Genomic DNA, 13,721 nt, shown 5'->3' on the forward strand with positions numbered 1-13,721 from the left:
TAATTGGGATACGTAGCGTGGCTGGAGATCTTGGTGAGTTCGGGGCCCGTGGCGTATCAGAAGTCTATGACGAAGGATGGTTCTCTCAGGAGATTTCAGGAATATAGTGGCTGATTGTGGAAGTGTTTGGCTCAGGTGACTCTCCTGGCATGAAGTCCTGAGGCAGAAAAAACAAGGTTTAACTAGAGAACAAGACAAGGGAGCCAGACTTGAGTCTAAGGTTGAACTGAACACCATCAGGGGCAACGAACTGGCAATGAATGCTGGAGCTGTGTCTCCTAAAGTAGAGCAGAGTCTTGATGAGTTGAGTAGTCACAGCTGGTGGAGTCAGGAGCAGAGCAGAAAGGGAGGGGGAGTAGAACTGACAGAGGCACCATGACAGAAATAAACCATTTCAAATCAAAAATCAAATCAAACAATATGATCAACATTTGCTGACCCTTTCTGTATTACCCTTTCTGTGCGTCTCTTGTAATAAAATCAAGTTGTAGAAGCGCAAAGAAAGATGCTCTCTGAGAGCTTTATCCGCTTTCAAAAGCATTTCGTGTCTGATGGCTAAATCAAGGTATCCTCTGAACGTCTCCACACTTTCTGTCTGCAGCTGTCCATGTCTGCCTGCAGCAGCGCGTTTCCACCGGCAGGGGGCAGTGCCTCCATGCTGTGGCTGCCGCAGCTCCACTTGGTGATGAAAGGACGTTCTGACAATTTAGCGTTTTTATTGAAAGTAATTCAATTGGTGGGTGAGGAGTTTCCAAGTTTTGTGCATCTGTGTGTATTTGCGTTTGAGTGTGTGTTTCCGTGTGCTTGTCCGTGTCCGTATGTGTGGAAGCGTGTGTAGTTGTGTGTTACTGATGTTCAAGCCTTGATGAAAAGACCAAACCTTCAGTCTGGGTTGGGTGATTTTAGGTCCGTCTCCTGGTTTCTCTGCAGGATTTCTAGCTACAGTTCAAATCTTTCTGGACAGGAAGCGTGTTTTGGAGATGTTTCCGTCTGGACGACTGATGATGGGAACTGTTGTGTTGTCCTTATTTAGCTGGTTTACACTTTTATGGTCCAGCAGTGGATCTGTTTGTATGTGTATGAAACTCTCTGTGTTGGTTAAACATTCATAAAACTGATGAAGTTGTTGTTCACCTCTCCACATATCCCTTCCTTATTAGGTTTGATAGAGTTTTTATGCCGGATGTCCTTCCTGACACAACCCTGTACTTGATCTGGGCTGGGGACCGGCACAGGGGGACCCAGACCTGGCCCCCTTGTGGGTACATAGTTCGGCATGAACGACCAGTAGCAATGAGCTCTGTGGGTTCTGGGAGCTGAACCCTTATTTCCCACATCCTGGCCCTGCACTTAACTCACTCAGCCCTCCAGCTGCCACAAAACCAATAAACCAGTCAATTTATCTTTTCCATTTTGCTCTGTTGATCATCACAAGTTACTTACTTATTACATAGTCACCTCTCTAACTTACCGTCTGTGTTCTCGGGACATTTAGAATAGCAGACATGTTGCACTATAGCATATTTTTCATGTCTTATCTTTCTGGTGCATCAATGTAATTCAGAAAACCCCAGTAGTATTGAAGATATGCTCATTAATTTCAAAGGTGAATTCCTAACGGTCAGCGTTTGTCATTTTTAGATCATTATTCTAAAAGTAAAGTTTGAAATTAATTTAGGATCTACCTTACAAGGTTCCCTGATCACAGGGCACAGCTTTAACATCGTCACAAAGATTTCAAGAAAACCTTCAAAGGAAATCTTTACAAACAAAAAGAGCTGAAAACTCTCAAATCAGACAAAAAATGAAATCTACATGAAACCCAAACTGTTTCAATCTAAAAGTTAGAGAAGACAAAACATCAATCCAAACTTTCAAGGTAAAGTTTTATTACAAAAGTCGTACTGTTCCACAAGCAAACGTTCAGAAATGAGATTATTCTGATATAAGACGTTATTATGAGAATAACATTTAATAACATGAGGTATTCCCTTACTGGCTACACTATGGGCCAAATTAAAAATGCACTTTTTTTCTTCAACAAATGCTTCTTAAATACCATTAAATGTATATAATAATGTTTAAAACAAAGATAAAAGATAGTGTCACAGTAATGAAAACTGTTCATTTAAAAAATATCAATTACTGTCAATACATGGAAAGTATGCATAACATTCATATAGATATGTATTTACAGTATTTACAGCCAGACACTATACAGAAGCTGGATAACAACATGAGCACGATAAAGAAGCTTTGGCAAACAAAAGGAGTGTGCACGTTTGGCTAAATGGACTTGTCCACGCGACGCAAACAGGACGACACGCAGAGTAGAAAAACAAGCCAGACTTTCAAAATCCAGTGCAATGTTGAATGAGCAGCATCCTGACCCCCCCGGGATTCTTGCATTGAGTATTTGGTTGTGGGAAGAAAATGTCCTGAGCAGACTGGGACACCCCAGTGTTGAATCCAGAAAACGGCAGCTTGGTCACTTGAACCACTGTGACATGAAGACAAAGACGAAGTCCAAGTTCCTTTTTACAACCGTCCATGAGGTTCTGGTTCCTGACTCTGTTCTGAGGTTCTGTAAACGCGTCAAGGGTCTGCAGACGTCTACAGCTCAGCTGATCGGAGAGCCCGCCCTGCAGCCCAAACCCAGAGCTGGTCAGTTGGGGGAGACCGTCACCTCAACGGCGAGCGCCGGGCTCCGGCTGGGGCCCTTGGGCAGGGACCTTTTGAGCTCTCGGTTTTCGGCAGGCCACGACGACGCCCTCTTGGTGGTCATGTGTCGGCGGGTGTGTTTGGTCAGGTGGTCACTGCGCATGAAGCGCCGGTCACACACAGAGCACACAAACTTCTTCTCGCCTGTGTGGGTTCGGCGGTGGCGGGAAAGCTCGTCGGAGCGGGCAAACTTTTTCTCGCAGCCCTCCCAGTGGCAGCTGAACGGTTTCTCACCTGCAGGAGCAAGAGGGGAAAGTTACACCTGAGAGATCCGGTCTGGATTCTCAATCTCAGCACTGCTTCAAAGGAGCTGCAGACCTGCTACCGGTCACAGTGGGTGTGTGGGAGTAAACACCAAGTGTAGACAAAGACATCAGCGTGTGTGTGCTACCTGTATGTGTGCGCAGGTGAGCCTTCAGGTGGGAGCTCTTGAAGTAGGTCTTCCTGCAGCCAGGGAAGGTGCACACATAGTTCCTTCTGCGTAAGAAGTCGGCCTGCGAGGCGGCGCCGCTCGGCCCTGACGGCAGGTACACTGGAGCCGGGGCTAAGGGGAGGAGCTTGGTGCTGCCCAGGGTCATGACGGTTTGTGGACCCTGCTGCGGTTGGGAGATGGGGGCCTGAGGCACCACGAACATGACCGTCCCCTGAGTCACGGCCGAGCTCACCAGCAGCGGCTGAGCAAAGCCTTGAGGGGGGGTCTGGGGCAGGATGGGCTTGGTCCCCGCCTGAGCCTGCACCTGAACCGGCGCCTGGACGAAGGCGGAGATCATCCCGGTCTGGCCGTTGACCGGGAAAACCTGGCAGAGAACCGGAGACGACGGGAATGCAGCGGAACAGGAAGAGGTAGAGGAGGGAGGGGGCGCTGACGGAGGAGGGGTGTTGCTGTTAGGAGAGGGGGGAAGTGCATCCTTCTCCTGTGGAAGGGTGTCTGGACCCGGGGGCACGGAGGTTTCTGTAAGTTGGGTGGGGGGTCCAGGCGTGGCAGGGCTGAGGCTGTCGGCCGTGTGGCGGATGACGCTGGTGGCCATCGCTTTGCATGACAGCTGAGTTTGAGGTGAGGGTGGTGACGTTTCTGAGGTAAGGGGGGAGGACCTGGGAGGAGTCAGGCAGGTCTGGAAGTCACTGGGGGGGGAGGAAAAGGTGGCAGGACTGGAGCAAAGTAAGACGTCTCTGCCGGAGGAGGCGCCGACGGTGGAGGTTGTTCTGGTGGAGGCCTCGCTGTAGCTGGGACTGTGAGGGGGGGTCATACACTGGAGGGGGGACAGAAGAAAAGGTTTTCATAGAGGAAGAGCTGAGGGAGAACAGCCCAGAAAACACTGCTCCATAGGAGGCTCAGGGGGGGAACCTCCCCCAGCACTCACTCACCAGAGAAGACAGAGCGATCATGTCCTTTGCTGCATCCGCCCCCTCCTGCTGAAGCTGCAGGGAGTCGCCTGAGTCTGAAGTGGGGGTCAGTGGGCGGGGCTTGAGCAGCTTTTGACCCCAAAAGCTCATGCTGACGAGAGCCTCGGCGGCCTCCAGGTCGTGGTATTGAACGCATGGCTTCTGCTCCACGGGCTGTCCCTTCACACCCCCCACCTGCAGGGGGGGGACATCAGGAAAAACATTTCTTATCGTTAGAGTCACCTCTGAACCCAAGAGTTCTCCCTACCGAGGAGCGTTTCTGAGAGAATCAAACTGCCCAAAGACATGGCTCACTGCAGGGCTGCAGGCTCCTCCTTCCAGTAATGGAGGCAGACGCTGAGAGGATCTGCTCATCACCACAAGTTCTGACGGTCCATCATGAAGGGACAGTGGACCCAAACTATCTTGTGCATTTTTAAAAGAGGTATTGACATATTTTGGGTATATATAGATAGATAAATAAATATACAAAAAGATTATAGTAAAGACTACTTTCCATCTTTATCTTTCTGCATAATTTTGCACACGTCACAATAATAAAGCTATAAATTAATAGTAAAAAGACATTCAAAACGTCTTTTTATCACTGTAGAATGACCAGCCGGAGATTCTGTATTTGCCCCAAATGCCCCGCCCCCTTGGACGGAGCCCCATATGCCCGTTTGAGAGGTAAAAATGTGCCGCCAGCTCAGAGCACCTGCAGGGGGCGCAGTGCAAGGGCTGCAGAAGAACCACTTTAATCCAAACCAAAGATCCTTCCAATCTTCAGTCAGACCAAGACGGCTGTCTGGAATCATGGTTTAGCATTGAGAGTTGAAGGGCTGCTGGTGAATCTCCAGGGATCCTCAACATGACCTGAACAAAAACTCAAAGCATTTCTCTGGAGTCCATTCTCAGCAGACTCTGCTGCTCACTGACCAGGCAGGAGGAGGAGGAGGAGGAGGAGCGGCAAACATGGGTTCTTCCAGGCGCCCCCCCCACCCCCCCTCATCCCGCACACACTCAGCATGACCAGAAGGAGAAGAAGAGACCGATTGAGAACAGCGAGCAGGCTGGGAGGCTGAGTGTGGGAGGTTAGCTGGGGACAAAGGACTCTGGGGCGAGCGGCAAACGCTCAGCTGCACCCACAGGAAGGGTGGAGGTGAGGTGGCAGACATACTGGGGGGGTAGAAAGCCATGGGAGGAACTCTGAGGAGGAATTTCTTACACCCTCAAGAAAGGATGGGAGGGTGGGGGGCAGGAAGCCACACAACAGGCTAACAGCAGGGCTGTAATTTCCTTGAGGTCCACAAACACATCGCAGAAATCAACACATGAAAGCAGCCTTCAGGGTGCGCCGTGTGAGGACAGCACCTCTCCATCTCTATCACTCCATCTCTCCATCAGTCCCTTTGTTTGCTTCCTGCCCCCCCGCTGTCATGTCTTTGTCTGTGATAAGATTCACTGACCATCCAAAAATTTACGAAATTCAGATGTTCGTGAAAAAGTGAACGTAAAAACCATAAGAAATCTGCTCAGATGTTATTGTTTTGATGGGAAACGATCACATTTAATTAAAAGTCTTCAGGCGTCTACGGCACGTGACAAAGTCAGAATAAGTTGAAATGTTGAAACACATCAAAACCATCAGCGGAAGAACCGTTTTGAGGAACCGTTGCTTTATGCGTGACTGGAACGCGGGTTCTTTGTTGGTGTTTGCAACATGCAGTAGTTTGGTGTCCCGCAGCCTCGGCGGGACCTGCGGTGGTCACGTTTCCTGATGACAACACACATGTCGTTTTCTTCCACACACACAACAACAAACAAACAAAAGGCTGAAGCAAACCACTGCGCAAACTTTCTGACGCGGCGGCGCAGTGCGGGGCTGCACGGCGCGCGCGCAGCACTGGAGCGCGCAGACGGGGGGCAACGGGTTCATGGTGACCTCAGATAAACCGCGTGACAGCGCCGTAATGACACCCAATCACAGGCGCGCAGGCACGCGCGCCAAAACTCACCCGCTCCAGCTGACCCCACAACCAGCTCCCGACACACCGACACCCCCAACCGAACCGCTACAAACACCTGCCGGGAATGAACCCGGACTCACCTGACAGGAGCGCCCCTGCGCAAAGCCAAACATGAGGAGGAGGAGGAGGAGCAGGTCCGAGCGCGAGGCAGATGCGGCACGGGAGAAGGGCTGCTGACGGCGGAGCAGAGATTCAGCTGCGGAGCAGGAAAGCTCCGAAAACACACAGAAACGAAATTCACAGGAGTCTGGCGGCTGGTAACACTCAGCCAATCACAGCCAAAGGTGTAGCGGGCCACAGCCAATCTCAGCCGGAGAGCGCCGTGAGCTGTACGTGACAGGCACGCGATTGGTCCAAACCGGGGTGCGTGGCTGCTGGGGGCGTGGCCTGGGAGTCAGCGGTGTCAGAGTGAACCCGCTGAACCCGCGGATCTGGGGGAAAGGTTGGGGAGCAGACAGGCGCGAGGAAGACGCAAAGAAACTGATGACAAAAGAAATAAAAAATAACGGAATATAAACTATAATTACTGCAGTGCACGTGCGTTTGTGTTCGCGGAAATACCGCTTTTACACAATGTGATGTTGATTTAAGCAGAATACCACGTGACTTTCATATTAAAAACAGTTTTCATGTAAAAATATCAAAACACTTTTAGTTTGTAAAATTACGTCAACGCCTTCCTAGAAAATCGGCTTTTCAGTGTCAATAAATATTTAGGGCTCTTGCTTCGTAAAAACGTTATTTCTGGTTTTGTTTCTTACGCCATTTATGTCCAACCATCTTCTTTTTTTGTGAAAGTGAAACTCAAACATGACAATCGTTCCGTGTTTTGGTTCTCTGCAGGAGTTAGAGCTCCGCCCACCAGAGGCTTAAGCGCGTGTTCGAGAATGTGCCCCACTTTTTTCTTTATTTGCAATATCAATAATACTTTTGTTTTGCGCGTGCACGCTCCTTGTCGCACGTGTGAGATTGTGTTCATGTGTCTGCCTTTCCCCGCGTGCCGCTTCCTGTCTGTGACGCCTCCCTCCCCACGGTTCCGTGAACCCGGGGACTTGTGTGCGCCGAGCTTGTAAACAACCTCCTCTGTCAAGAATTTCTGGGAGGGGCTGAAATGCCCCCCTTCCTCCTCCACCCACCGTGGCGCGTGCATAGCAGCCGAGCACCCGCCTCTTTGTTGTTGGTCCGAGCCCATTCCATAAAGCACAAACCGCTTTCGTTTGGACCGCGTGAAAGTGCAATGAGACGTAACCGGAACTTTGCTCACAGCTTCTGTGTTTTGGTTCCGAAAATACCAAAGAGGAACGCGCGTGTCACCCCAGCTCAAGCTGGAGCGCCGCGGGCACACGTGCGCGTGTCATTACGTATTGAGAAACTGACTTTCTGAGAGACAAAGGCCATTTAACAGACAGAGAGCCTCGCACCCGTGTCCGCCGTGCACGCGCATCACTCAGTCTGAGGTTTTCTTCTCCTGCTCCGGTTGATCTGAAGTTCTGGGTTGCAGCTGGAGGATGAGGAGGAGGTGACGCAAGTTCATTCCCCCCAAGTTCACTGAGGTTGTTCCAGAAAAAAACAGAAAGGAAGCAGGAAGCGTGTATGAAAACTGTTTCCAGGCAGAAAACCCTCGACCTGAGCTGGAGGAAGTCTGAGCTCAGCTGCAGCAGGAAGACCGAGGAAACCCCTGGACCCTGAACGCACCACTGTGTATGCTGCTCTGCCACAAAATACTCATTTGTACAGGAAATGTCATGAAATCGTTTGGTTGGTGCACCAAACATGAGCTTTTTTTTTTTAAAGAGGATCACCCATCATAAACAAACTAAAGGACAATGTTACAGCAGAACAGCAAAAGCTTTTAGCCATCACTAAACGAATGGGGGTTAATGTTGCAGCAATAGAGACAAAAACAGGTTTTTGTATTAAATAGAAAACACAATAAATAGAAAATAAATACACAGCCTAAAGATTTTACACTATGTGGATCACACAGTTAAATTGCCAGAGGTAAACTAAGTTATCAGTCTCTTCAATTGTACTGACTGCAGCATGACAAAAAAGGTCTAATATCTTTCTGACTCTTTGGACCAGCAGACCATCACTGGCCAAGCTTGTCAGACATGACACATCCACGTGCACAGTGGATGAGTCTTTCCTATTGACTGTACACGAGAAATGGACTGAGTGAGTGTGGCGTCACCCATAGAAGACGCTTTACTTCCAACTTCAACCAGATAAAGTCAATTCATTCGCCATATTTCGTGATACAGAGGCCACCATGTTGTGTCCAGACATCTTCAGTAAGCAGTGAATGATCCAAGTCAGTCTGAATCAATGTTTCTATGACAACCACTCTTACCAGTTAGGAGTGAGCTTGTTGGAAGTCCATGTAACACAGGTTCCAACCTGGGCCATTGTATTTTTTTTCCCCACCTGTTGCGTGTATACTACGTACCTTGCGTGCCTTGGGTCATGTGACCGCGACCAACCAATTAGTTAGCTTTATAAGCCGCTACCCCGGAAGCTATCGCATTAGATGACAGGAGAGCCGGATTATGACGCTGCGAGGAGCCAACTACCAGTTTAAACCCGCTGCAAATAAGCCGCGTATTTGACACATTTTGACGAAATCGGCCATATATAGATGGCGAGCTAAGCCCGAACCAGAAAAGGGACCAAGCATTGGAGCCTACCTAGGAACTTCCTTCATCCTATTGCTCAGTCCGGGCTGGTAGGAGGCTCCTGTAGCCTACAGACCCATTTCCTTTTTGCATATGCATTAATTCTACGACCCAGTGACATTTTCATAAACTTCAATCACTCCCCTTCACTGGACACCTGCCTCTGGATTTATCAATCTCAGTCTGGGTTGTATGGACGATGCATGAGCTGATTCGGATACACTGGATCACTAAAAGGACTATTGTTTGTAAATAATTGAATACTGTAATTTCCTGGATTTGTGCTTTCCGTATTTGCATAGTATTTCATGTTATGTCTGTTTTTTTCCAAATTATTACAAAATATTTTTTCAAAGCAAATCTTACAGTCTCTGCCTCCTCTCTCATTGAACCGTTCCTGATTTTCTGATTTTTCTGATCACTAGTCCACGATATATATGCTACATCCACACCCCTACCACTTCAATTATACCACACTCCCACCCTGAGCTTGGGTACACAGCCCCAACAACCACAGATGCGCTGAGCGAGGCAGCAACTGACCTGAAAGACAAGATCATGCCTAGAATGAACACCAGGCAACCCCGACACCAAATAAAACGCTTGAGTGACGTACCACCTGAAAGTTTCCTGGAAACTGTGAATGAAGAATTAAGGACAATCCCTACCACAAAAATCACTGAAACCAATTAACTGGTTTACACCTCAGCAACAGTGATCTTTGGGATCTGCTTGGCTATAAGAGCAACCATGGGAGAAAACAATACTGCCATGGAAACAACGGTTAGAGGGCAAAATCAGGGCAACTCGGAGGGATGTTAGCCAGCTGACAGAGGCCCAAAGCGGTACAATGAAAAAGCAAGTACCTAAGAGATACAGCCAGATGCCCATACCTGAAGCACTGGAAACTGCCAAACAAAGGCTCCTAGCCTTTAGCAGTCCCCTAACGAAGTACACAAGAGACAATGAAGCCAGATGGATAAACAGGCTGTTCGCAACTCAACATGTGAAAGTGTACGCTCAGTGGCAGGGTCATAACAGCAGAGCAGACCCTGTCAGGTCCTGGGTGACAAAGGCTGTAAACTGAACAATACTGGAAAAGTATATGGGAGAAAGAGACAGCACATAACAGCAATGCCCAATGACTGTTGGGCATTGAGAAAAGAAGATAGCGACCTCCCTGAACAGAATCCAGTAACCATCACTGTGGCAGACATCTCAGGTACGAAGAACTGGACAGCACCGGGTCCTGACATGATACATGCCTACTGGCTAAAGAAACTGACTGCACTCCATGAGCGCCTGGCAGCACGAATGAACCAGCTGCTAAGAGATGGGACTCACCTTGAATGGCTAACGGAAGGGTGAACGATCCTTATCCAGAAGGATCCCTCAAAGGTTGCAGTCCCATCCAACTACCAGCCAAAAACCTGTTTCTCCACAACATGGAAGCTCATCTCAGGCATCATTGCAACCAAGATAAATGGGCATATGGATCAAAACATGAGCAACACACAGAAGAGCATTGGTAGAGACTGCAGAGGAGCCAAACCAAACACCAACTCCTGGTCGACAGAACAGTCGCTCAAGACTGCGGGTGACAACACATAAACCTGTGCACAGCCTGGATTGATTACAAGAAAGTCTATGACTCAATGCCACACACGTGGATCACTGAATGCTTGAAGTTGTACAACATCAACAGGACTCTACAAGCCTTCATAGGAAACTCGATGAAGCTGTGGAAAACCACCCTTGAAGCCAATGGGAAGCCACTTTCACAAGAGCAAGCATGACATTGACTCCCTGATCCACACCACCAGGATCTACAGTACTGACATTCGGGCTCGAGAAATGTAGCCGGATGGTGACAAAGAGAGGCAAGGTGGTTCACACAGGAGGGGTCTCACTGCCAGGAGGAACAATAGCAGACATTGAGGACAGTTACAAGTACCTTGCATTTCCGCAGTCACATGGCAACCTGGAGCAGACAACAAATAAAGCAGCAACAGGTAAATACCTCCAACGAGTACGGCAAGTCCTGAGAAGCAAGCTCTACGGGAAAAACAAAACCCGGGCAATAAACAGCTACGCACTGCCAGTTATCAGATACCCTGTAGGAATGATAAAATGGCCAAAGGAAAAGATATAGACCACAGATGTTAAGACACAAAAGCTCCCCACCCTACATGGACGGTTCCATCCCAAATCCAGCACCTTGAGACTGTATGCTAGCCGCAAGGAAGGAGGCCGAGGACTAGTGAGCATGGAAGCCAATATCTACGATGAAACATCCAAGATCCATGAACACATCAAGCTCAAAGCCCTAACTGACAGTGTGCTCAGTGAGTGTCTCAGGCAATGGAGAGCAGAGGATACTGTGTTGGAGGACAGATCATCATGGGAGGGCAAACCCCTGCATGGGATGTACCACCAGACCATAACTGAAGTGGCTGATATCAAGAAGTCCTGTCAATGGGTAGAAAGGCCGGCCTACAGGACAGCACTGAAGCACTCATCCTGGCAGCTCATGAACAAGCCCTGAGCACCAGAGCGATAGAGGCTCAGATCTACCACACCAGACAAGACCCAGGGTGTAGATCTACCACACCAGACAAGACCCAAGGTGTAGATCTACCACACCAGACAAGACCCAAGGTGTAGATCTACCACACCAGACAAGACCCAAGGTGGAAAGAGGTGCCGGAAACAATCCAGCACATAACTGCAGGGGGGAAGATGCTGGCAGGGAAAGCATACATAGAGTGCCACAATCAAGAGGCTGGAATAATATGCAGGAACATGTGTGCAGAGTACGGACTGAAAACCCCAAGGTCAAAATGGGAAACACCTCCAAATATGGAAGAGAATGAGAGGGCAAAGATCCTGTCTTTAGTCCAGATGCAGACTGACAGGATGGTAATGGCGAACCAACCAGACATTGTAGTGGTGGATAAAGAACAGAGGAAAGCCATTGTGGTGGATGTGGCAGTGCCAAGCGATGGGAACATCAGGAAAAAGGAACACGAGAAACTGGAGAAATACCAGGGACCCAGAGAGGAACTGGAGAAAGGATGGTGGTAATTGAAGGACTCGGGGCAGTAACCCACAAGCTGGAGGAGTGGTTACAGTAGATCCCTGGAAAGACCTCACACCTCTCAGTCCAGAAAAGCGCAGCACTAGGAACAGCTAAGAAATTTTGTCCATTTACGTCTTGTTTCAGTAGCCCACTTTGCATCAGGGTGCTCATCTGACGCAGACCTTGTTTGTTCTTGGTGTCTCTCGGAAGGGTACTGGAAAGCGCTCCAACGGGGGACTTCATTGTTCTTGTCTGATGTCTGTCTCTCATGTGTTGAGAGGTGTTAATTGGTCACTATTGTAATGGTAATTGCCCCATTACCATTGATCTGTATATATATATATGGTGAAGGGGTTTGAGAGCTTGAGGTCCTGGGTGACAAGCCAGACAAAGCCAGACAAAGAGCACGTCCTGTTTGAGCCTCAAAATTTAGACTCTGTTATGTCAACTGGATTGGCATCACCAGGGCCCTGCACTGGAGCCAGGCCTGGGGTAGGGGCAACCAGGTGATCATGCTCTGGCCCAAAGAAACGACATGAAATCTCTCTCCTGTGGGCCCACCATGAGCAGGAGAGCTCTAAAGGGGCCAGTGCAATGTGGCTTGGGTGGCAGCTGAAGGTGGGTACCTCGGGGCGGCCCAAATCCCGGTCAGGGAACTTGGCTTTTAGGACATGGAATGTCATCTCTCTGAGAGGGAAGGAGCCTGAGTTTGTGCAAAAGTTTAAGACGTACTGGCTAGATATAGGTGGGCTAAATTCCACACACTGCCTGGGCTCTGAAACAGTACCTCAAATGGGGTTGGATTTTCTACCATTCTGAAGATGCGCAAGGTGAGAGGCAGCCGGCTGGTGTGGGCTTACTTGTGAACCCCCAGCTCAGCTGTCAGGTGTTGGAGTTTACCCCAGTGGACAAGAGGGTCATGTCCCTTTGCGCTTGGGTGGGAGATAGGTCTCTGACTTTTGTTTTAGCTAACGGGCCGAACAGCAGTGGGGAGTACCTCTGACTAAAATGCTCACATGAGCAACCACAGTGGCACCTGGAGGGGCGTGGTTCGAAGGAGTGGCCTCCGTGATCTGAACCCAAGTGGTGTTCTGTTGTTGGACTTCTGTACCAAATCTGGCTGTATTGTGGCACTACAGAAGTAGCTGACGTGTAATGGCAGTCTAAGTGGGCTATGGCCCGGGCTGTTACAGAGGCAAAAACTCTGTCCAGGGAGGAGTTGGGTTAGGCCATGGAAAAAGACCATTGATTAGCCTCAAAAAGATTCTAACAAACCTCTTGCACCTCACAAGGGGAAAACGGATTTCTCCAGGCATCGTTTCGAGTGCAGATGTGGAACTGTTGACTTGATTGGGGACATTGTCGGGCAGCGGAAGGAATATTTCCAGGATCTTCTCAATCCTGCTGACACACCTCTTCTTGAGAAAGCAGAGGCTGAGGTGGGGCTGTCCATCACCAATGCGGAAGTCACCGAGGTAGTCTATGAACTCCATGGTGGCAAAGCATCAGGAGGGGATGAGGTCCACCCTGAGTACCTTAAGTCTCTGGTTGCTCTGGTAGTTTCTTGGCTGACACGTCTCTGCAGTATTGGCAGTTGGGAACTGTACCACTGGACTGGGAGACAGGGGTGATGGTTCCCCTTTTGAAGAAGGTAGACTGGGGACTGGAGGGTACGTTCCAACTACTGGGGAATCACATTCAAACAACAGTCCGGTTTCCATCTTGGACCAGCTCTACAGTCTTTTTAGGGGGCTGGAGATTTTGTGGGAGTTTGCTCCTTCTGTCCATATGTGTTTTTTAAATTTGGAGAAGGTGTTTGACCGGGTACCCCCA

General features: G+C 49.2%; 1 protein-coding gene across 2 annotated transcripts; it reads right to left on the minus strand.

Annotated features, from left to right (window-relative positions):
- Positions 1-1,867: 1,867 nt before the first annotated feature.
- Positions 1,868-7,924, minus strand: LOC101171127 (Krueppel-like factor 11). Of its 2 annotated transcripts, none has more exons than XM_020714641.1 (4): positions 7,556-7,924; positions 4,087-4,299; positions 3,113-3,971; positions 1,868-2,955 (listed from the first exon to the last, which is right to left on the minus strand). In XM_020714641.1, the coding sequence occupies exons 1-4, from the start codon at positions 7,907-7,909 to the stop codon at positions 2,666-2,668; spliced, it is 1,716 nt and encodes a 571-aa protein (XP_020570300.1). In that variant the 5' UTR covers positions 7,910-7,924; the 3' UTR covers positions 1,868-2,665. The 2 variants fall into 2 exon arrangements, with proteins under 2 accessions (XP_020570300.1, XP_004083985.1); XM_004083937.4 differs by lacking the exon at positions 7,556-7,924 and adding an exon at positions 6,215-6,998.
- Positions 7,925-13,721: the final 5,797 nt, after the last annotated feature.

The sequence above is a fragment of the Oryzias latipes genome, chromosome 24 (genome assembly GCF_002234675.1).
Source record: "Oryzias latipes chromosome 24, ASM223467v1".
Lineage (NCBI taxonomy): Eukaryota > Metazoa > Chordata > Actinopteri > Beloniformes > Adrianichthyidae > Oryzias > Oryzias latipes.

Coding starts and splice junctions, on each gene's coding strand:
- LOC101171127 (XM_020714641.1), bottom strand. CDS start 7,909: ATGTTTGGTGCACCAACCAAACGATTTCATGACATTTCCTGTACAAAT. Junction 4,300..7,555: donor CGCGTGCACGGCGGACACGG/GTGCGAGGCTCT, acceptor CCCCCCCTGCAG/GTGGGGGGTGTGAAGGGACA. Junction 2,956..3,112: donor TCACCTGCGCACACATACAG/GTAGCACACACA, acceptor TTGCTCCTGCAG/GTGAGAAACCGTTCAGCTGC.